This window comes from Crinia signifera, chromosome 1, assembly GCF_055691185.1.
Source record: "Crinia signifera chromosome 1, ASM5569118v1, whole genome shotgun sequence".
Classification (NCBI taxonomy): Eukaryota; Metazoa; Chordata; class Amphibia; order Anura; family Myobatrachidae; genus Crinia; species Crinia signifera.
Genome location: NC_139217.1, coordinates 372,708,428 through 372,733,581, shown reverse-complemented (window position 1 = coordinate 372,733,581; position 25,154 = coordinate 372,708,428). Strand labels below are relative to the sequence as shown.

The window sequence follows — 25,154 nt, the reverse complement described above, 5'->3', positions numbered from 1 at the left end:
ATAGGGGTGTCTCACATACAAGTCCCTCAAAGTCACATCAGAACTGAACTGGTCCCTAAAAAAATCAGTGTTTGAAATTTTCTTGAAAATTTGAGAATTTGCTATTCATATTGTAAGCCTCCTAGTGTCCAAAAAAATTAAAAGGAAGTTGAAATAATGATGGAAACATAAAGTAGACATATGGTCTATGTTAGTTATTAACTATTTTGAGTGGTATGATTATTTGTCTCACAAGCAGAAAATTTAACATTTTGCAAATTGCTAAATTTTCCATTTTTTTACGACATTTTGGTATTTTTCACAAAAAAACACAGACTGTATCGACCCAAATTTACCACTAATTTGAAGTACAATGTGTCACGAAAAAACAATCTCAAAATCACTGGGATAAGTAAAAGCAAAAAAAAGTTATCCCCACTTAAGTGATACATGTCAGATTTGAAAAAAAGGGCTCTGTCAGGAAGGCAAAAACTGGCTCTGTCAGGAAGGGGTTAAGGATATCCTTACAAAGAAATAAGGATCAAATAGGTTTTGAGGTACAAGGGGGGAAAGGAGGAGTGTCTCGGTGTGGTGCACCTACAAAGTTTTAATAAAATATAACCTTTAATTGTTATTTTCTAAAAGCTGCAAAATATACAACACAAATACGAATACAAATATGACACGGACAGTGAGATTAAAAGGAATAATCCTCACACCGTGGGGCCCCCAGGATCTGTATAACACTTAGTGTGTGCTCCCAGTCTTTCCCTCCCTCTGAAATGTAATTTTGATCTGTTTAGTTTAAATGGTGCGGTCCCGCTGCCGGCTCTCCCACCTGCCTCCAGCCTGAGACACGGTGTGTAACACTGAACACCGCTCAGTGCTGACAAGCAGGCAGACGGCTTATCGGGAGTGAAGCGGGTGTACTTTACCGCTGTCACTCCAAGCCGACTAGCCATGGCTGCTGCCTACTACCGTCACTACCCAACTGGCTGTCTTTGTAGCCACAGGGAGGACGGGGCAGATAACTGCCGCTGCTGTGCTTATGATAGACAGGTACCTCACTGTTTATTATATACAGGGGCTGCCTGGCACCGGGACAACAGACATAGATCTGTTAGATTGCTCCAACAGTAACTAATATTGCTAGCAAGATTCATTGCCCTCACTAATTGACAGGAGACCTCTCCCTTTATTAATTGGCATTTGGATACTGTTGTGATTATTACCATCCCTGTTTCAACTGTCACAGTGCAGATAAAACCAAGCCTTAATGGTACCAATGTTCACAAGCACCACTACAGACAAACCCAGATAAAAAGAAGGGATACAGATCCTGGGGGCCCCACGGTGTGAGGATTATTCCTTTTAATCTCACTGTCCGTGTCATATTTGTATTTGTGTTGTATATTTCGCAGCTTTTAGAAAATAACAATTAAAGGTTATATTTTATTAAAACTTTGTAGGTGCACCACACCGAGACACTCCTCCTTTCCCCCCTTGTTTTGCAACTCTGCTGTGTCCAGTGGTAGCACACCCCTAATTGACATATGTCTGATTAACCGTCAATGCTTATTTAGGGGGCCGCTTTAAATACTCCTCGATAATTTCTGTGCGACCAGTCACCCCAAAAAAACCCTCTTCTAGGTTTTGAGGTAACAATATGGTTTAAAAAGGAACTAGACTAGATGGCCCAAACGGCTCTCTTATCTGCCTTCAAATTATACATTTCTGCCAGCCAGTAGGGCACCCCCAGATGGCTGTGCTTGGAAGTTCCATTCTTTATTGGTACCACCAGGCTGAGAACCCATAAAAGGGGAGGCCACCTGCCATCTTTACAGAGCCCAGTAGATCTCTTCCTCTAGGCCATCCATGCTGGTAGCACTGTTCCTTCAACTGCTACCAGGGATCTGTAAGTTGCATTGGGGAGGCTGGTTTTGCATTGGGGAGGCTGGTTTCAAAATTACTGTAGAGTGTAACCTCTACTTCTACACTAGTTGGTGTGGTAATGATTGCTTTTCACTTCTCTATAGCTAGTTATAGATTTCTCTCTGTGCAGAGATGTATTGCTACTGTTGCCTTTTGGGTGTATCCTATTGCACCACTGCTTGGGGAGTGTGTCTGTTTATATCAGCTGCCCCTTCCCTCTTCACAATATGGCTGTGAAGGGTCCTGCAACAGCAGTCCCATCTGAGAAGTGTTTTTAACTGTGCAAGTGTCTACAGTCCAGTAAGGTCTGAGTCAGATTCTTCTTGTCTAGAGAAAGAAGGTGAAGGTTTCCATGAGTTGGATTTGGAGGTTGCATCTCTTTCTGAAGAGAAACCCAAGATGCCCATTGGCGAAAGCCTTAATTAGGGCTGTCCGTCAGGTGCCCACAGACTATTAAGAAACATCACTTTTTTTTCTGCAACCTTTCCCTCTTCCCCAGAGGAACAGTTGATGACCACCTGGAAATTTTGAAAAGCACACTCACAAACAGGAAATAGACTGTCTTGCAAGGGTAAGAGAACTGAACAGACAGACCCCAAATAAATGAATACAAGCTCTGACTATAGTGGGACACTGTAAACCCTGAATGCAGTGACGTGACTTCTAATTGTAACTTGAGAATGCCAGATTTTCAGCACTATATATCCAAGAAAAATATCAAACTTCAGTAAAATAGCGGTTTATTTTGGGAATCTGTCGACATGAATTAGTGTAATACATACATGGTGCTTCACTCGGCACACGTTTCCATTCCTAATTGTAGTCCATGTGGACCATAAAGTATGAACAAGTGTCCTGGATAAAGAAAAAAACCCATGTTGACCTTTTCATGTACCAACAATGGCCAATTGAGCCCATATGCGTATCCTTTGTAGGTGGAACATCTGTCAATAATGAAGGAAATTATGGGGTTGTAGACCACTTTAAAACTTCTGAAAACAACCGCCGCACTAAGTCACAATCTGCCAGACAATGCCTCTGATAACACTAACAAGCTCCCAAAAAAAAAAAAACAGTATCCGGATGATAGATCTACACAATCCAGTTTGATGGTCAATAGCTCAACAGGTTCTACACCTCAACACATGTTTTTTTTGGGTTTTCACAACATTTGCATTATTTACTAATCACCTGGATTACAACTGGGATTAATAACCTGTGGCGAGGGAAGAGAGCCCTCATGGGTATATGTGTGTACTTATGGTGGTCATAAAACATGAAATATACAAGAAAAAAATAGTTTTCTTTTCAACCACTATCTTGTTGACCCTTTCAAGTGTAACCAGTGTCAGTCTAATATACAGGTCAACCGGATGGTGTACATCTTCTTTACCCCGTCCCAAAGAAATTTAGGTGAACCTGAAGATGTAACATTTGTACAAATTTGAGGACATGGACACAATCAAAACCGGCATATATTTTAAAGTATTGTTCATTTTGAAGGTCCAAACTATTTTGCCAAACGCTTGGCCCAAATAAGGCCCTAAAAAGAGCAACAATCCATCTTAAATACTATAGATGGGAAAGGAATCCAAGTATTGGGGAACTCGTGCTTTAATCCATTAATTAGGTGTACAGGAGCAGTCAGGATCATGACCGTACTGCTATAGAGAAATTGGTACTTATGTAATATCTGGGCTCCCATTTTTCTTATGAGACTGCTTCCCCTCGCCACGCTTCGGGCACGGTGGCTCGCTGCGCTCACCACACTATATAAAATCAACTCCATGCGTAGTTGGATAGTAGAGGTATGAAAAAATAATGTGCATTTAACATGGGAGCCCAGATAATACATAAGTACCAAGAAATTAGTTGTAAAATTCAATAAGAAATGGAATTCTTGTGCAGGATGACAAGATTATACACAACGACCATTCATGTATATCTATAAAACAATAAAACCTGCTACAATTACTGTATATCATTTAAATAAAATTATGAAATTCCTTGCATACGTACGGAATACACAGTCAGGTATTATATACACCAATGATCATCATCATTTTGAAAAGCTGTACAAGGTACAAATATTAGTCCACACAGTACAGAAGCTGTCATGCTCAGTCCGATAGGTCAGAACCATCTGCAGATCTTCCAAAAGAGGTCAGCTGTTTCTCCAACTCTTCCTCTGTGATTTTTCCTTGTTTCCGCTTTTTCAGTAATCTGGTGTCACGGAGCAGCTCATCCACATCCTCATCATCTATATCAGAACCCTACAATACATCAGGAGGATTTATCAACCACTATAACAGAATATAGAACCAACATTGTATTCAACAGATATGCATGTCGTTTATATCTTAGCAAGACTTTGGCAGGTATTCAATTAGATTTTTTTTCCTGTGCAGCGAATCCTGTCGCCGGGTTCCGGGGGGCTGGAGCATTCGCTGCCAGCCCTCCTTGTCACCCTATTCAACACCGCAGGGGTTTGCTGCCCCTGACCACGATTTTTAACCTGCGAAAGGCAGGGAGATGGAAGCCATCCTGCCTGCATCTGAAACTTGTGTGGGAAAAGGAGGGCTCCCGGTGACACAGGCAGGAGAAGCACCCCCCCCCCCCTCCCATTTGTTAGTTTCAATGGAACAGATGTATTAAGCCTTCAAAAGAGATAAATGAAGAGTGATAAATAAAGATAAATGTCCAGCCAATTAGCTCCTAACTGCCATGTTCCAGGCTGTGTTTGAAAGAAGTCAGTAATGAGCTGATTGGCTGGACATTTATCTCTTTATCACCCTTGCATTTATCTATTTTTAAGGCTTAATACATCTGCCCCAATATTAACACATTTCTAAACTTTATCTACAAACCCAGTCCTCCTGGCGGGAAGCCCATGAGCTAATTAACTCGGTGCTGGACATACAAATACCCACCTCTCCCTCTTTCTCCCTGTTACTAAGACCAATCCCACGCTCCCAACCTGCATCACAAAAACTGATTAACCATATTCTCAACACAACTAAATGCCTGATCGCGAAAAACTGGAAGAGCCCTACAGCTCCTTCCAAATCTACCATAATTAGTGCGGTTTGGTCCACCTACAAGGTGGAAAAGATTACCGCATTCTTACATGATTCCACCCCTTCTTTTATTAAAACCTGGTCCCCATGGACAACCTACTTTCAATCTGAACCCCCGTTGACATATCTATAATGTTCTGGATTATCTTTCCTTGAAGCTCACTTGGAGATTGCCGGCTTCCCTTCCCCACCTCCCTCCCCCATCTTCCCCTTTCTTCTCTCACTCCCCCTTTTATTTCTCCCACCTATACTCCTCCTGGCCCTGCCTCAGGTTCCCTCCCCCCCCCCAATTCCCTTTTTCCCTTATTGACCATCCCCCCCCCCCCCCCCCTCCTTCCTAACCATGATCAACCTTTAGGTCTTTATACGCAAAGAAGTGTATTTAACTTCTGATAAAAATGTATTTTCTCAGACCTCTCTCAAATTTCAACCAGCACCCATTGATATGTAATCTCTGTGTCTGTTATATTGGTTGTAATGTTTGTTTGATTATTGATTTGAAAAACTCAATAAAAATTAAAAAAAAAAAAAAAAAAAAAAAAAAACTTTATCTACAAACCATTTCAACATATATTTTAGAAATGTTACCAAATGGCCCTTCATCCAAAATCTATATAAGTTCCCTTCAGGGTAATTTTCCATTTGCTGGTAAAACTGCTTTCAGATATTTTACCTCCTTGTGTTTTCTTTTAAGCGCATTTTTTTTCCTTTTCTCTTTTTTGACTTTCTGCTTAGACCAAGCCTTGTTCTTTGTGAAGTTTCTCCTGCCCTCAACCTCCCGTTTCTGCTTTCTTTCCAGCAACATCTTCTTTCTCTGCTTTTCTCGGTTTTTATCTTTGTAGGAGATGGAGTCGGTATCGATTAAAGTGGGAACAAAGTCAGAGATATCTTTTCCTCTCAATTCTGGCATCCTGGGCATTTTCAGCAGAGCAAAGCCACGGGCAAGAGTGCAGAAATCCAAATCTATATGAGCAAAATAAAATGTAAAAAAATACTCAAAGATCAAACTAAACTATAATCTACAAAATCACAGGAGACAACTAAGCATTATTTGGAATGTACCACTGGTGTGAAAAATTACGTTTCATTAATAGGAAATATTGACCTTTTTACTTTAATACCACCTTATAAAAAAAAAAAGTACAGCCATGGCCAAAACATTTAAGAATTACCCAAGTATTGGTTTGCTCAAAGCTTGCTGCTTTAGTGCTTTCAGACCATTTGGTGAGATGTTACTTGGGTCAATCAATATTGGGTTAATATTTGCAGTGTTGACCAGGGGTGAGGGAATGAGGGGCAGCTCACTCCCCTCAAACATGAGTCGCTCTTTGAAGGAGCGCTTGCTCTGTGGCTCCTCTGCAGGGCCACAACTAGCAGGCACAGATTTAGAGGGGGGATTCTCTCCCTCCACCAAACCACAGTGCCACTGGGACTAATTGCAGACGCAGCGCCGGTAACTCGGACAAAACTGACAGTGTCTTATGTCCTGTGAATGCGCAGCAGCCAGTCCCTACCAAATGCCTCCCACACACAAATAACAAATTCCAAAGCACAATATATTGCCTGCCATGACAGTCTGCTGCCATGGTGGAATCATACATGATTTCAAGTAGAAGCTGCTTTATGCATGGTCATACCACATAAATAACAATATATGTTTGATGAGCCTTATCGATTTTCTACCTTTCACTTGGAATATTAAGCTGCACTCATGTTTGGCATAAGCTTGTACATAGGAGACAAAGGCTTTCATGCCTTTCTCAAACATCGCCCGATCACTCATTGCCATGGACTTCAACTTTGGTAAATGATCCACCGTACAAGTCAGTTCTGCCATTTCCTGCAGTGGGCACTGTGGATTACAAGAACAGTATCTGAGTCACCAGCAACAGCAGCCGCTATATGACTCACAGCTGGAATGGGACAAGAGTTTTAGAAAAAGAATAGAAAATATACATGAAGCAAAAGTAATTCCTGTTAAGAACTTGCAATTTGTGGGTAGGACAACACAAGCCTGTATTTCCCATCTGTGTTACTGGCCACGTAGAGGAGCAAATGGCATAAGCATAAAATAGTATAATAAACATTATATAATACAAATGTCTTATTCATGGAAAACCATATGCACTTTTATGGGATATGTTTGCACTCTCCTAAAATGAATGGCTGCCGTGTAGTTATATAAAAACAGAAGTAGAATTATATGTTGATTGCATAAAGCACAAAATCATTAAGGACAATCCTGTTTACTCTCATAAGAGGTTTTCTTGCTTTAAAAAAAAAAAAAAAAAATACAAAAAGTTTACCTTTTGGTTTATTGAAAGAAAACGGACATAGGATTCTTCCATAGGAAGCAAAAACACAAGTGCGCTGCCATGATGACCAATTCGTGCTGTGCGTCCACATCGATGAACAAAGGCACTGAAAGAAAAGCATAACATCTGTAAAAGGTTGAATGTAATGTTATGGTTTAATAATAAACAAATACTGTGGCAGTCCAAAAAAATCCTTGTTCATGCCCTAAAAACAAGACTTTGGTATTTCTTAAATTCCATGAGGGCCACTGGTGATTACACTGGGGTATAGAAGGTTGATAAGTGGAATCGGACACTAATTCTTCTAGGCACTGAATGTTTCTTCTGTACTTGTGGATTATCACGGCTCCCATCGCATGCCATATATAGTGGCATGCGATGGGATGCGATTTTTGCAGTTTTTACGACAAAATCCCATGCGATCGCATGCGTTTAACAGAAAAGCATCCAAATGCATTGAAATTAGTATGAAACATGTTCAATGGCCCCCAAATGTAATTTTTTATGGCTGTACCACCCCCACTATCAACGCGAACCCGAAGCGTGGCGAGCGCAGCGGTACGCGTCCTAAGAACTTTTCATACCCCCACTATCCACGTCGGCGTGGAGTTGAGAATAGAAAGTGTGGCGAGTGCAGCGAGCCACCGAGCCCGAAGCGTGGCGAGCCCCGCGAGGGGACGTGGACACCTGTGAAGCCCGCAAGGGGACGCGTATACCTGTGAAGGTATCCGCTGTGCTCGCCACGCTTCGGGCTCGGTAGCTCGCTGCGCTCGCCACACTTTCTATTCTGAACTCCACGCCGACGTGGATAGTGGGGGTATGAAAAGGTCGTAGGACGCGTACCGCCCCCGCTCGCCACGCTTCGGGTTCGCGTTGATAATGGGGGTGGTACAGCCTCAAAAATTACATTTTGGGGCCATTAAACATGTTTCATACTAATTTCAATGCATTTGGATGCTTTTCTGTTAAAAATCGGATGCGATGCGATTTTTTCCCGTGCGATGGCCATCGTGGGAGCCGTGATACTCCACAAGTACCGTTTCTTCTTGCCCTCTATATCCCAGTTGACTTAGTTAAGATTAAGTAAGCCAAACTGGACATGGAGAGGACAAAAAGGAAATAAATAAGAATCACACAAACGTAGACCCCAGGAACACAGACAATAAACCGAAATCACCAAACACAAAAAAGCACAATACAGTCCATCAAAACAAACAAGCGGCCAACACATTAAAGAGGGCACATCAATAATCCCTATTGAATCTGAGAAATAGACTTATCAGTAAGTAAAAGCCTGTTTGTTACTCATATTCTAAGGGGGATGCAGTTAACATCCTGGAGCTCAGGATGCAGATGTTCAATATACAGATGCTGGCATCCCGACTGCCCTCAACACCGGCGTCAGGATTCTTAATATAGATCAGAAATCTGATGTCTAATGACAGCCGGTAATTACGTGGGGATTAGTTAGCATGCTGCCTGGGAAAGGAGGGTTAGGTTTAGGGCAGGGGTGGGCAATTATTTCAGCTGGGGGAGCCACTAACACCTCCAGTAAATATTCGAGGGCCGTGTGACCCCTCAAAAGGGTGTGTATCCTTGAGTGTAGTGTACCACACCATAAACCCCTTATACACATTCAACACAATAGTAGACCCGCTTACACATTATGCCAGCTGGATTGAGCTAAAGTTCACATTCTGCCACACCGAATAAGCCAAAATTCATATTATGCCCCATGGAATAAGCCAAAATTCACATTTTGCCACACAGAATAATACAAAATGTATGTTTGCCATGCAGATTGAACCAAAATTCACATTTTGCCACCCTGAAGGAGACAAAATTCCCATTGTGCCACACAGTAAGAGCCCAAAAAAATAAAAAAATTCCTTGGACGCTAAACCTGTAAAACTTGACAAAAGTTTGTACGGAGGACCAGGTGTCAGCATGACCGAGGTGATCAGCAGAAGCACCATGCCGCCCATAAGGCACCATCAACCAAATGGAGAGAGCAGAAATAGACACAGATTGAGGGCGACAACCAGAAACTTAGGTTTAACGGATGTTATATGAGTGACATGTTTAGGAGTGGACCAGCCTGGGAATCATAGATGACAAAGATCATCAGTTTTCCATATAGAAGTGGTAGGAGCAACATAAACCCTTGGCCTAAAGTCACTTGGCCCAGTTGCCAGTGCTGCCAGCTCTGGGTGTTGGAGCAGCTGTGGGGGCTCCTGCTGGAGCTAAACTCAAACTGGCGGTGAGTTATTGAGTAGAGAGTCAAGGACTACTGGGAAAAAAAATTGTAACTATTTACTCCAGTGACCCGGTGCCCCCTACTGGACAGAAAAAACATGTAATGGCTGATTGGTGTATATAAAGTATATACACATCTCTCTCCACAGCTCTCATCAGATTGCCTTATTACAAAAGCAAGGTGTCATCACCCCTTACCTGGACAACTTTCTACTCAAGGCAATGTCTGAGGATTTGCTCCAGTTGCATATACACGACCCAATCATTGGCCAGGATGGGATGGGATGGGATGGGATGTAGGGATACACCAGTCGGGATGAAAATGTACTTTAAAATATCTTCCGGGGCGTTGCCCTGGAGTAGCTTGGTGCAAGAGGTGTCTGCTGGCTCTCCCGCTTTTATCATGCTTATTCATCCTGTTTTTAGACCTACGGCACTATTTCAAGAGACTCTAGCGGCAGTCCCCTGCCCTGAGGCATCATGTGCACTTCTCTTGTGGTGATCAGTGGTTCCCAACCTAGGTCCTCAGGACACCCCCCCCCCCCAAAATGTATGTTTTCCAGGTCACCCGACAGGTGCACTCATTATTCACTGACCATTTAAAAGATCACAGATGGAGCGAATTATTTAACCTGTGATTCTGTGTGGAGACCAATATGGTTCCATCTCCCATACTCCTGAGAAGAAGCATCTGAATCATCTACATCAGTGGTTCCCAACCCTGGTCCTCAAGTACCCCCAACAGTGCACGTTTTCCAGGTCTCCACACAGAATCACAGTGACATAATTAGCTCCACCTGTGGATCTTTTAAAATGTGTCTGAATAATGAGTGCACCTACTGGGTGACTTGGAACACATGCACTGTTGGGGGTACTCGAGGACCAGGGTTGGGAACCACTGATCTACATCAACTTGAAAGGAATTTATGGAATGCAGCCTTGGGAGACTGCCTAAGCAGAGAGAAAACACCATTCTTTAAACAAACTTGTATCTCTTAGCTCCCCCAGAGCAACTATATTGATGCTTAATATTGATTCTTAATGTGGACACCTAATCAGCACAGCTGATCGGATACTTGGGATTCCAATAGTGTTTTTTTTTTTTTTATTCAATTTTTTTTATTGATTTTGCTTTAATACACCAATAAGAGTGGAAACCCCCACGAAATAGTGTACACAGACCGGATATAAGCGACATGTAACAGGTTGGGTAACAAAGTACAATATTTCAAAGTACAAGGTTGGGTAATGGACACTTATGAGAAACAGAAGAGACAAGTTTTCTCCATAGCAGGATTCCAATGATACAGATACCTGAAGTCCGAGGTTAACAGGATTACAGGAAATGACATTAATTTCATTATGAAATGTAGAAAATCAACCTGGACTAGTACTGTACAAAATAAATACATATCGAGTAGAATATTTGTCGATCAACAGAAAAAAAAACAACTACAAAAAAGGGTCCCCATTACCCCCACCCTGTATGACCTAACCCCGAAGAAAAAAAGTCTAAGAGACGACTAAAGGGAACCAGTTAGCTTATTTGGGGCAGCGTGCCCCAAATAAGTTAACTGGTTCCCTTTAGTCACCTCTTAGTCCAGAAATTAAACTGAAGAAAAAAAGTATATTTTTGGGAGCACCACCAACCTCAGACTGCTAATTGGGTCTCTCCTAGACAGCGGTCTTTATGTTGGTCTCAAATAATTGTTACTGTTTCTTATTCTTGAAATTCATTACTTAGCCAGTGCCAACCCATACTCTATGACCTAACCCCAACCTAGGTATACTTGGATCCCAAACTTGCCTTTTTCCCTATTAACTAAAACTATACTTATCTAATAAACCCCTCCCAAAACATCCAGAGTAAACTAGTGGTCTTTAGCTAGATTATGGTGACTCCCAAATCAGCAATAGGATAAAAAAAAACATCATAGCTAATCTATACCAAGTTAATTAACCCCTACTGTCCCACCCACCCAATTAAAGGACATCAACAATTTGGACCGACTGGGGCAGTGCACTTGTGATCCTAGGTTTGACAAACCTAACTCTCATACATCGAACAGGATAAAATATACTAAATAAGTTTTGATTTACAACAAGGTGCTACAATAGCATCGTGTTGAAGAGAAGGATCTTACTCGACTATATAAACGGCATCTAATACAGCAAATCAGGACAAAATGTCACCCCTTAATCTGGCCAGAATTTAGCAGAGGTAAGAAAAGTCGGCTTGCACATGGAAAAACAAAAGGGCCACGAATATACATAGTGAACAAATCATATAATCCTGGCACGTGGTAAAACTATAATAGAGAGCCTCGAATGGCCTGTAATAGCATTAGGATATCCATAAACAGAAAAGTAAAAGGATTCAGCAGTCACCCGAAACTTTGAAATAAGTGGGTTTAGAGCAGGGCTGGGCAACACCGGCCCTCCAGATGTTGATGAACTACACATCCTAGCATGCCTTGCATCAGTTTCAGCATGGCCACATAGCAAAACTAATGCAAAGCATCCTGGGATGTGTAGTTCATTAACATCTGGAGGGCCGGTGTTGCCCAGCCCTGGTTTAGAGGATAGTCTGATATGGAAACTGAAAGAGTCGCTGACACAGAAGTTGGAGAAACAGTGTGCTCAAGTCCTGAACTGCCTCACCCATCGGAGCAACAGGAAGAGATATTTATCCATAGATGTATCATCCAATACATTGAGAAGCCTCTGTGTGGAATCTGCAATAGCCTGCAGGATTTGTTGCAGAGAATTTTCCATGATGTAGGAGACATGATCCGCTGGTAGGAGCTTGCCCCGCAGGAGCCTCCAAGCATCATATAAAAAAACAGTAGAGAAATGGCAGTGGCTAGCACGCAGCCAAGACCCACCACAGCCTGCAGGGATTATAATGCAGGCTTCCACACACAAATATATGCACTCCACATACAGGCCCATCCAGAATGTCAGGCAGTGTAGCAGTTTCTCAATATGCCCCACAACAGTCAGCCATGGGATATGGTACCAAGGCAGTGGATAAGACCCAAGCCAATGAAGCAGAGAAGTCGCGGTAATCAGTCACCAGCCACAGACAGGTCAGGAAGAAACGTGGGCAAAATGGAGCCAGCGTCTCCGCACAGCCCACACCAGCGCTCCCTGATGGAGACCTTTTCGCCCACCAAAAATCCACGGCCGTGCAGTGCAGGAAGCTGCATAATCAGCTGGGGACGGACACAGGAGAGAGCCCGCCAACAGTACCTCCTGGAAATCCTTGTTGCGCAGGTCCCAACAACCAGATAGGCCGCGTCAGGCCCTCTCCCCAAAGCAGCCGTGACGGCACCATCTGTGCAACAAAAGGAGGTGAGGGAAACAGGAAAGGTTCCCAGCCGGCAGTATAGGTGGGATAGTCTCCAGTAGCAGGCAGACCGGATGCTTCACCAGGATAATTGCAGGGAGATGAGATAGCGTGCTGCGTGCGCTCTGCTCTCTTTCAGGCCAAGCCACGCCCCCCGGATTCCAATATTGTTTGTGATATCGGCGGTGCCACCAGGCAAATGATCAAGTGCAAAATACTGAACAATATCGGAAGTTATATCATTCAGTGATTTCAATGAATGAAACCATCCACACTAGCATGTAGTCGTTTGATGAGATGACAAATTGAGCTGCATGCACAGACAACGAAAGGGCCTGGTAATGCACCGCGGGAGCACACATTCATCCAATATTTTAAATGATATTGCATATCAAGGAGCTTTCATGATGATTTAGCAGCGTGCCTCATAGAATTCAGATTAGCCCTGGGGGATGGGGTACAGCCAGTGCGTACGCACCTTAAGAGTTGACAAACTCAGAAAGATTTCTTACCTGGCACTGCTTGGGGGGTCAAACTGTAGGACCCAGTCTACTTCTGCAATGTCAATACCTCTCGCCATGACATCTGTACACACCAATATACCACTGGAACAACACAAAAATGATCAGACCGTTCCTTTGATTACAGAGAGAGCAATTATGTCAAACAAGATACTGGTGTGCATCAAATGTTCCGTACAATATGCAGACAACCTCACATTACCTCTCTAGCTTCCGAAACTCTGTGAAGATCCGGTTACGTTTGTGCTTCATTTTGCCATGGATACACATGACCTTCACATTTTTCACAAACATTTCTAATGCTTTCCCATAATATTCCACACAGGCACAGGTACTGTGGACAGATGAAAACAGCAGTATTGAGAGGAGAGACATCACTTAAGGTGCCCACACACGCACCGATCCCGGCGGTGCGATGCTATACGATGGGGTGCGCGCTCCCGCGGCACCCCATCGCACAGTACAAAAAGTATGTGCTGCACATACTTTTTGTACTAGCTTTTTCTAGCATAGCATCGCATGCACATCGTATGCACAAGGCATACGATGCGATGCTATGTGTGCTAGTTAAGCCCACAACGCACGCCGGGATCGGTGCGTGTGTGGGCACCTTTACTCTGCTTGTCAAGGTTTTGCCCATCATACATAATTACCTGAAGAACACAAGATGCTTCTCCTGTTTTCTCTGTCGCAGGAAACTCACAAGGTGGTTGAATTTTTCATCTGCCTTGCAGATCTGCTCAGAAAATGTGTATACACGGTTATTGGTGCTCCAACTTATACCAAAGAGAAAACAGTAAACCATGCAATTCTTTCCTTCATCTCAGCATACAGATTTAAAAAAAAAAATTTGTTACCATATACAGAGTGGTGGAATCCTTAAGGTAAGTTATTATAGAACAGTCAAGCATTTCGTATGAATTTTCTATTTTTTTAGCAGAAACGAGGTTCGCCGCTAAGCCTCGCGTTTTGACGGCTGCATTCGCCGTTTTCAACTCACTGGAAAAACCCAGCGAGGTGGAAACGGCAAGTGCAGGGGGTCAATTGAATACTGACCAGCGAGCTCCGAAGGTGAGCTATCGGCATGGCTTGCTGTCACAGCTCGCTAAAAAGCATTGAATACACCCCAATGGGTTATTCCTCATTGGTTGCCCTTTATTATACCACTAACACTGCAGTCTCAAACTATTAATTGTCACTCAGTAGTATGCATATTATAAATACAGTTTTATGCTATACCTTAATATAGCATAAAAAAAGAAGACACATTTTAACATCAAACGAAGTTCATAGTAACAAACAAATTAATTCAGATGATGTTTCAGTAAGTGTTCACACACACCAATAAGCCACTAATGACACATAATTACATACTTAAATTCCTATTCTATTCATTTTAAATTTCTTTATCATTTCCTACTCCTTACATTTCCCAGTCATCTGTACTATTCAACATTTTATCTTTAAAATAAACTTTAATTAAAAGAATTGTATCAGCATGGTTGTGAATTCTCAAGATTTATGGTCTTACCTTGGTAAATCCTTTTGTTTGAGTCCATAGGGGACACAGGATCATCCTTACAGTGGGTATAGGTTTGACTGGCAGGCATCAAAAGAGTTAAATCAATAATCCCACAATGCCTGGCCTCCCAGTCCCCTATACCCCGCCCCCATGACCTGGACCCCCAGTTTAGTAGCAAGCCCAAGGCAGGATCGGGCAAGGGAGAAGAAAGATGCATTAAACAGACACACACTTCCAGACCTATAGGAGTAGTAACCGCCCACACCTCCAATATAAGCAAGTCCCCCAGAACCCAATGGCAAAAGAACCATCATGCAAAAAAGACAAAGTATAGTCGTCCGAGAAAACTGCTCTGACCCAGGCATCTGTAGATGTCCCACTTAGATCACTCTTTGGGAGGGAGCGGATAAAAAGAAGCAAAATGTTTGAAACCTTTTATCAGGTTCAGCCCACGCCTGTTCCGGGTGTGGTATAACACACCAACAGTCGGGATTCCGACAGTCATTAGCGTGACGTCGGAATCCCGACTGCATAGCGGGGGGAGCGCAATGAGGCCCCTTGCGGGCACGCTGCGCTCGCCACCTATTTTATTCTCCCTCTATGGGGTTCGTGGACCCCCACGAGGGAGCAGTCGGGATTCCGACGTCGGAGTAATGACTGTCGGAATACCGCCTGTTCCAACATATACAATTGAGCAGATGAAGGAAATTGTGTGGACTCCCTTTACTGCTTTTAATCACTGGCACTTTAAAACCGGTGCTTGCTCTGCCTTGGCACCAAAAGAAAAACTGGCGGGATCATTTAACTCTTTTGGTGCCTGCCTGCCAGCCAAACCTATACCCACTGTAAGGATTATCCTGCGCCCACTAGTGGACGAAAAGTACACGAGGATTTGATTCCACTAATGCATGATTTATTTATTTTTTTTCTTACATTTTCACATGCAAATTGGAAAGCATAATGGCAAAGACCATCTTTATTTTAAAGCTATTATAAGTCTGTTAAAAAAAAAAAAATTCTTCCTCATGAACATTTGCAGCCTTCATAAATTAAGCAGAAAACTACAGAGGAAGAAGCAAGCAACCAGCTCAGACACAAGTAGCAATAACATTCTAGTATTTCTGTATGTATATCTATAGACATATGTAAATCATATATTCTGAATGTACATGTATGTGCACCCTTACCATATAATAATTCTGCAGACGTGTGGGGGTTTTTTGGGCACTTGTGGCCGACACCCCTTTTTCCTTCACGGTGATACGTACAGGATTTCGTAGGCCGGCTCGCACCAAATTCTCTACCTCCTGAGTTTGTGTGGCTGAAAATAGTCCTGTCCGCCTCTGCTTTGGTAGGAAGCCCAAGATGGTGTTTATGCTAAAAATAGAGAAATGGAACTATTCTTTAGTTACATAGTATGCCGTAATGTGGACCGATGGGGCTGTGCCAGTTACCATCAGCTGTGGTCCACACTAGACAGTGGCTGGTGCCACGAATCTTTTCAAAATGGCACCCAAATTATAGCCATGGAAGGCATCCTACCTCTACAACTGTAACACGTTGTTTTACTCTATTTTTTGTTTTGTTTTAAGGGACATGAAGCCGGGGTTTTCATAGGTGCAGAAAAGAAAATATCCATAGACAGTAATATATCCTAATTCAGATTTTCCTATTCTTCTTAGGAAACCACATGTGGCTATTCCAGCAGATTTAGTTATAACAAGTTTCATTGCTTAGTTATTGGATCAAAAGTCAGAAAATGTATGAGTGATGTATCACCTTGCTTCAAACCCCATATCCAGCAGCCGGTCTGCTTCATCCAATATAAGAACATCCAGGGTTTTTACACAGCTGACTAGATCCAGCCCATCTGCCTGTCTCCGGAACATATCTTCCAGCCGCCCAGGAGTGGCCACAATGATGTTTCCTCTATTGACAGGAAGAATGATTTAAGATGCACAAGTGTGACAGAAAGGACTAGCAGCATACAAGCAAGCATAGAACAGGCCGACTCACAGTTTGCAGTGTATTATAGTACTGCCATGTCTCACAATGAGCAGCTTTACCAAATGTATTTAAGAACAGTGACATTAGCCGTTAGAGTTTCCACTCCCTGCCGCCGAGTGCCTAGGACGCACTAGTCAGATGGAGCGTCTCTTTACCAGCGGGGCATTCTAGCAATTTCCACCAATGAATGAAAAGCGCTCCATCTGAATATTATTTGCCCTGTTTCAACCATTATCCTTTATACAACAACTTCCAGTAAAAATCTCATGATGCGCCTAATAGGACTTCCCAGAAATGGTCTACTGAAAGCTCCGAAAACATTGCAATAAGTAGGGTAGTGATGACTTGATTGGTGCAACACAAACAAACTGGGATCTACATCCTTTGTTACTAATGTATCCTTACACATCATTGTTGTTGTCACGCCAAGAAGTCCTGTGACAGTCTGCTCTTTTTTTTTTGCCAAAAATGGATCTCTGAATCTGTATATGCCCCAACTGCATCTTTTTCCATGCCAATTATCATTTTGCTTCATACAGTATACTAACTTAGTTGCACACCCACACCACAGTCCTCTTCATCCAGATTTTTTGAACTTTAACACAGGAAAAGTAACAAGATCCCTTAACCTCCACAGATCGATGAAAATACAAATGTGGGTGTCAGATATTCATATAAAGTGAGCCTTTAACAAACCCCTAGGGACTGTCAGGAGCTTTAAGGTGAAGAACCTCCCTGTCTTCAGAAAAAAATGAAATATGGAGATCTTCAAGAAATAGCGCACATCGCCTTCAGTGTTGAAATACCATTATATTACCGCTGTTCATATAAGATCACAACACGTGCCCATCGAATTTAGGTTGCAGTTGGTAGTCTTATGGGCGATTCATCTATTGACCCTGGGTTCCTCTATATAAAACTCTAAATATCAAAGAATTATGTACTTTGGAGGGAGGTTTGGTCTGGGAGTCCCTTGAAATTAAAGTGATAGGGCAATTAGTGTTTTTCATTTGTTTGAGTCTTTGGCTAATACCTATAGCGTCACCAGACAATGGGGCAGATGTATTAAGCCTTAACAAGAGATAAAGGAAAGGGTGATAAAGAGAGATAAACGTCCAGCTAATCACCTGCTAACTGCCATGTTACAGGCTGTGTTTGAAAAAAGTCAGTAAGGAGCTGATTGGCTGGACGTTTATCTCTCTTTATCATCCTCGCATTTATCTCGTTAAGGCTTAATACATCTGCCCCATTTTTCTTACTGTTACCTTCAACTCTGTCATGACGCAAATGTGGAATGGAGGAATGGCGCCCCACAACTCAGAGTCCCCTGTTCACAAACTAACACGTAATATGCTGCACCACAAAGCCATTTCAGTTCTGTACTCCTCTCCTTCTCTGGATCAGTATTGCACTTGAAATGGGTGACTGATTTGGGAGAAATTGATGAAGACTGGGACAACATTATCGGAACGCAAGGTTCGAACAAATCCAACTGTATATCCTAAATAGAGTTTATGGGACTCTGAGAAGGTTACTTTGTATTGGTGGCCAGTCATCAGATCAAGCTGTAAATGGATGTACGGGGGAACTCGGCGTGTGAGGGGGGTTTGTGCGTATGGTGTGTAATCCACACGCAAAGCTTCTAATTTCGCAGCTTTGCGTGTGGACCAGAATAAGGTCCATACTATGGATTCAGCTAGAATTAATTTTTATTTACAGTTTCTTATATAGCGCAGCAGATTCCGTTGCGCTTTACAATTGTAGACAGTGATAAAACAAACTGGGTAACTACAGACAGTCTTGGAGGTAAGAGGGCCCTGCTGCAAGCTTATAATCTACAGGGAGAATGTTTATACATACAATTTACTTACCCATTTTCTTTAAATTTCTTTACATCTTCAACTGGATTACTACCCCCAATAAGAAGTATCTGGCTGAATGGGGAAACAAATGATATATATTATATAGGTAGTATAGCATTGCCAATACGAACCGTACTGCATATTATTGAATCCTTGGAGTGCCTCTTTCTTTATTATTTGGATATTGTAGCTGAGCCTTTGGGAGGGCACCAGGAATTACTTTAGTGCTTTTATGACGTGCCGGTCACTTGTGGATGGATAGAATATATATATATATATATATATATATATATATATATATATATATATATATATATATATATATATATATATTATTATTAATAAAACCCCCTTCCATTTTGTGGTTGATTCAATTACCAGTGCATGCATCAGCCAAATATGGTGCTGCATACTAAAATGCACGAGTTCAGGACAATCCTGGGTACAGTTACTTGTGCTCCAACCACATTAATACAGGAGATCACCAATAGTTCATCCCTAATTGAACGGACCCCTTTATTCTGACTTTGCAATGTTTGGGTTTATATACAAATAACAATGCTCCCTGCATACAAATCAAGCAATTCCACTGGCATTTTACACTTTTAGTATTGGGACAACTTCACTTTTTATACATGGACTTTGGTGCGGCCCCTCCTGCAATCCGCTAACATTTATAAACAGCGTGTACTGTAAGTTCACTATTTTTCCAAAGTGACTGCAGAAAATATATGGGGTAACAAGGAGAGGGCCACAGCCAGAGACCTATTTCAGAAAACGAGGTCTGTTCCAAAATATTTTTTAAAGACACTGTTGCCTAAAATTGTAAAATTAAATAATAGCATATCAAAATCAGAGCTTACCTAAACTGCGGGAAATGTTTTGTGAAAAAGGAAAGCACTTCATCGATCTGTATAGCGAGCTCACGAGTTGGAGTGATGATTATAGCACCAACCTGCACCACGGCCCAAAAAAAAATTAATATATTTTACTGTACAGACAACTTACAATATACCAACATGACACCATATAATAGGTTATGACACACTATACGATAGGCATGTAATGTCCAAATGTAGAATCCAAAAGAACAACAAAGCCGTAGTAAAAGAGGTTGTTGCAATAACGGCAGTGATTATAATCCTAGCCGTCAATAGTTTGAACAATATCAGTAGCTACTCCACTTGATACACTTGTTAATATTGCGGGTAAAAGGTGGAAACGGGATGGTTAAAATCCTGGCGGCCGAAATCCCGACACTTTCTCCCCCCGTGGGTGTCCACGACACCCCTGGAGGGAGAATAAATTAGTGTGCCGAGCATATCGAGGCACCGGGCCCGCTGCGTGGCGAGCGCAGCGAGCCCGCAAGGGGGGGCGATCCACGCCCCCCCTTGTCGGCATTTCGACTGTCGGGATTCCGGCGTCGGGATTCTGAACGCCGGAATCCCGACCGCCGGGATTCAATACTGAATCCGATGGAAACATATATGTGATGTGGTTTCTGCAGCACTTGTTTATTTCCACTTCATTAGGCTTCTGTGGCGGCCAGAACTGATGACCACTAGACAGTAGATTCTAATGGGTTCATATCATTTAGAAGAGAAGACTCCCATGGGAGATGCACCCATGAAAACAGGTGGTTAGTGTTTATTCTAGCACCCGCTATCTTTGAAAATCCATGCAGTTCCTCTTCCCTGCCTGGGGTGTCGCTGTCTGCTGTGGTGTTTCTAGCACAGATCTGGTTTGCATGTCAGTGCTGATATACAGACAACACTGTGCTAGAAGCACTACAGCGACACCCCAGGCAGGGAAGAGGAACTGCATGGATTTTCAAAGATAGCGGGTGCTAGAATGAATACTAGGTGGTATTAACCCTTTGAGTGCCAACATCTGTGAGAGATGTTCAAAATAGCCACTAAAAATGCCAACATCGCTCACATATATAAATTCAAATAAAAATGTGGTGTAAAATATGATTATATTTCCTATATGAGGTAAACATTACAGATCATTATGATATATAAAAATGTTTGCTTGCCAATTTACATACCAATTGTGACAAATTAAAGTTGCACTCAAAAGGTTAAGAGCCTGATGAGAACTAGGTGCCCTAATACAGAATACTTTGTTTTCTCTAGCGCAGGGTAATAATGCTATTAAGTACTACAGGAATTATTTGAAAGCAGGAACCCCAGTTTTGCTTTAATTGGGTGTAGCCTAATTATTGATCCTCATTACTGCACTACATGATCTTTCTGTAGCTCAGGGATCACCAGACATAACTTTTATGTGGGGTACAGTTTAAAAAATGTGAAGCTCTCAATAGAGTTTACCCCATCTTTCCAGCTTCTACGGTGGGGAGCAAGATGGGCTTATATTTCTGTAAGCAACTATATAATTTTGTTTTAAACAGTGACCTTAATCCCCCTACACAATACTTTTTTTTTTCAATATATATTTTTATTGAGAATTTTGTTCCGTTTTATAAGGAAGGGGAGCAGGATACAGAATAAAGGAGGGGGGGGGGGGTACAATCCAACATACAGCAGTTTATACAAATACAGATAGAAGTGGCAATACATACGTAAATTACACTGTGGGTATGGATAAGAGCAATACGCTACAGAGTTGGTTGGCGATAGAGTGGAGAAGGCTAACTGGGTTTTGCAATACATTAGGACATGTCGAATATTAGTGTTGCCCCTTCTGGGGTAGTAACAACATAATCCCGCCAACAGGACCAAGTCACTAGGGGAGAAGATGTTTTAGATGAGGAGGTTAAGCCCATAGTTTCCATTTGGAACGAATGGTGTAGTTTCCTGATAATTTTACTAAGAGGAGGGGGAGATGGCTTTTTCCATTCTTGGGCTACAGCTGCCGGTGTAGATATGAACACATGGCCTAAGACGTAGCATTTGATCTGTGGGAGGTCAGGAGGGTATAAATGCAGCAACGCCAGGAGGGGACCTCTCGATCAAGGCTCCGATGACTTTGGAGGCAAGATTAAAAACCGCTCCCCATAGTTGTCTTATAGAAGGGTTAAACAATAGCAACATCAGTAAATGCTTTTATTTTACCTGGTTTTTCTTTAATTTTTCTTCTCTTCTCAGCAGTATTTCTAAAAGTGGGATTACAAAGGCCAGTGTCTTCCCGCTTCCAGTAATCTGTAGAAATATATATTACAGGGGATTACAAACAAAACATATATACATACACACACACACACACACACACACATATATATAAAAAGACAACTCCTCTAATTGATTTACTTTTATTTCAACTACTGTTGAGCTGAATTCTTACATGGTTACCACTCAGAATAAAGCCATAGTTTTACATCCAATTTCAAATAATTTAGCCACATACTCACCGCTTCAGCAGCTATGTCTTTGTTGCTCATGAACAGAGGAATTGTTGCAGACTTGAAGGGGGAAAAAAAGAATCAGTCAAGTTTAGGTTTACATTTTCAGAGAACAGTTATAAATACAAATGTTAGAGAAACATAAGAGCTCATTCTTAAGATCACAATTTAAATCCTTGCTCATTTCTTTGTACATGGTGCAGAAGTGGGCAAAAAACAATAGCTAGCTAAAATCATCAGGATGTTCAAAGCAGCTGAAACAGGCAGATCATGTGAGTACTGAGACTGACCGCCCAAATGCCTGTCTTTTCGTGAATTTCTGTTTGCCGCCTTGTGTGAGCAGAAATAAAGGGGTTTCCATCGGCGCAAACAACTGAATAGCTCCCATCACTTTAGACAAGTGCTGTGGCGAAATAAGCCAAATCCTACCCTAAGGATTGTTTCTTGAGACACTAAGCAAATCATAAATTATTCTGTTTTCAAGTATAACGAGAAAAACAAAGTCATATTTTTAACATACACTGATTACCAGAAAAAAAAGCACTGATTGGCTTGTGTGACCATTTTACTATATTTAGCACCAACAAGAAAGTTACATTTTCAACCATAACAAAGGTTTATGTCATAAACAAGGGTCCGATCCCAGCAATTTTGATCCAATTCCGACAGATTGGATGTAGATTGTGTGGTTATTGGGCCCTTTTCTGTCCTGTTGTGGACCGATCCCGATTCAATGTGCGATCCCGCAGGTCGGTCGGTTTGTAATCAGATCCTACCTGCAGCAGGTAGGAACTGGACATGACCATACACCCGGGTGTGGGTCGCGTTCGGATCGGTACTGCTCACGGTGAACATTGTGAGCGGGTCGTGGGCCCGCGTCATTGTGAGCGGGTCGGACGAAACACTGACGACCCTCTCACATCATGCATCGTGAGTGGGTTGTCCTGGTGTGTACCCCGCATAAAAGTGTATAGCTGGCCATACAGCTACAGATCGATTGTCAGATTGGGCTGGTAAGAATAAAAACGCCTTGCGGGCCCAGTGAGCTCACCACGCAGCAGGCCCGGTGCCTTACTACGCTAGGCACACTATTTTATTCTCCCTCTATGGGTGTCATGGACAATATTGACCGGTCTCATCCTGACACAACAAAATACAGTACATGCAGCAGTGTCATGCCGCTATTTCCAAGGTTTCAAACCTTTGTTTACAATTTATATCAGCCATTTTACTGTAAATGTCCACAAACTGCTACAAGTGAAAGCATGATCATTTTAATCCCCTGCACTTCTACGTTGATATTTTAAATTTTCAACCATATCCTATAGATTGTAAGCTTGCGAGCAGGTCAAACTGTAAATAAATCATATCTATTTCAGCACTACATGCAACTGAAGCCTCTCTTGGAACTCTGAACCCAGTCATATGCTACTAATATAATTGTGGCTGTGCAACCAGACAGATGAATGGATTGTCCCGCATATGGTAGCCATAGTATGCTCTTCGGCTAAAAGGGGAACACTACATGACAATTATAAAACAAAATCAATTTTTAACTTGCAGCTGACTTTAACTCGCCCTCCCTAGTCGCGGAAATAAAAGACGCACTCCCGGTACCTGCACCGGCGTCATGCATGTGAAGCGCAGCTCTCGCAGTGTCTCAAGGATCTTGTCATTAAGTTTTTCAGGTAAGGTCTCCCATGTCCCCTCCGTTGCATTCTCCATCCTGCCGCTCCTGTTGCTTAGATCTGGCCACCCACACACACACACGTGTGTGTACTGTGCTCCGACTAAGGCGTCCCCTCAGCAACGTATGCCCCAAAGTCCACGTTCCGTGCAATACAAGTTTCTTGTAAAGCGGTGTCCGCTCTGTGAATGTCGTTTTATGAATAGAAAGCAGTTAATTTCCGACTAGAATGAAACACGTACGTACAACATGTCTATAAAGAAAAACATGCATTGCACGTATTGAGAACCATTGAGTGTAATTAATGTGCGATTGTGCAAAGATGTCTTATGAGAGGAGGGAAATTGGTCGGTCTAAAATCCTAGTGGGCTAAAAGATCTTTCATGCCCAGGGAGAGTAGCAGAGCCGATAACCTTGCAGTGTCACTATCCACACCATAGTGTCCCCTATTGCCTTTAGGGGACTAAGTAAAACCTGGACCCGGACAAAACCAGATAACGCCGGATCGGACTTCAACCTCTGCATTCCAGAAGATGTTCCCCAATCTAGTCTGATAGAAGCGTTGATGAAGATTTTCAGCGAAATTCTCCAAAACAATTGGAATGATACGATAATTGACAGTACATCAAGCCCTATGCCCTTATTGCCTTTCTACCGATAGGCCATACTTGCCTACCTGACCCTCTTTATGAGGGAGAAAATACTCTGCTCCTGGACTTCCCTGGTAATGTATGATTGCCATCACCTGTGATGAGCTAGTTAATTGATAAGAAAGGTGTTTCACCACAGGTGACGACAATCATACATTACCAGGGAAGTCCAGGAGCAAAGCATTTTCTCCCTCATGGAGAGGGTCAGGTAGGCAAGTATGCGATAGGCCCCGCAATGTCAAATGTCATCTACACTGCTTCTCACAAAAGAAGATCATGCATAAACACAATTGGGTGGCATTGATGTCAATGGGAATGTTTTTCATATCTACCAAGACTTTCCATGGCACTGTAAATATTTGAAACAACTAACAAACACCAGTTGAAATCTCCCATTTCATCATCTTCAGGTGTTTTCTGGCAAGTGGTATTCTCTACATTTAGACCTCACCTCCTTTTGCTCAGTACTTGGCTTACCAAAGATTAATGCACCTGATTGGAGGAGAACCCCTGCCTCATGGCATGAGGTGTAAGGCTCAAAGAGAGATCAAGCAACCCTTCAGACCATCCCTCCTTGGGTATCACCTGAAAGAAATGATGGTGATATCCAAGTCCACCTTTTGCTATTACCTA

The 25,154-nt window shown here is 42.4% G+C and overlaps 1 protein-coding gene across 1 annotated transcript; it reads right to left on the bottom strand.

Annotated features, from left to right (window-relative positions):
- Nucleotides 1–3,368: 3,368 nt before the first annotated feature.
- Nucleotides 3,369–24,296, bottom strand: DDX55 (DEAD-box helicase 55). Its single transcript, XM_083151291.1, has 14 exons — nt 23,802–24,296; nt 22,194–22,244; nt 21,898–21,984; nt 19,684–19,775; nt 18,830–18,892; nt 16,731–16,880; nt 16,139–16,328; nt 14,083–14,165; nt 13,632–13,763; nt 13,421–13,513; nt 7,295–7,409; nt 6,672–6,840; nt 5,662–5,951; nt 3,369–4,184 (listed from the first exon to the last, which is right to left on the bottom strand). The coding sequence occupies exons 1-14, from the start codon at nt 23,907–23,909 to the stop codon at nt 4,032–4,034; spliced, it is 1,776 nt and encodes a 591-aa protein (XP_083007417.1). The 5' UTR covers nt 23,910–24,296; the 3' UTR covers nt 3,369–4,031.
- Between the last annotated feature and the right edge of the window lie 858 nt (nt 24,297–25,154).

Coding starts and splice junctions, on each gene's coding strand:
- DDX55 (XM_083151291.1), bottom strand. CDS start 23,909: ATGGAGAATGCAACGGAGGGGACATGGGAGACCTTACCTGAAAAACTT. Junction 21,985..22,193: donor AAGACATAGCTGCTGAAGCG/GTGAGTATGTGG, acceptor ATATTTCTACAG/ATTACTGGAAGCGGGAAGAC. Junction 16,881..18,829: donor AAGAAATTTAAAGAAAATGG/GTAAGTAAATTG, acceptor TCCTGTCAATAG/AGGAAACATCATTGTGGCCA.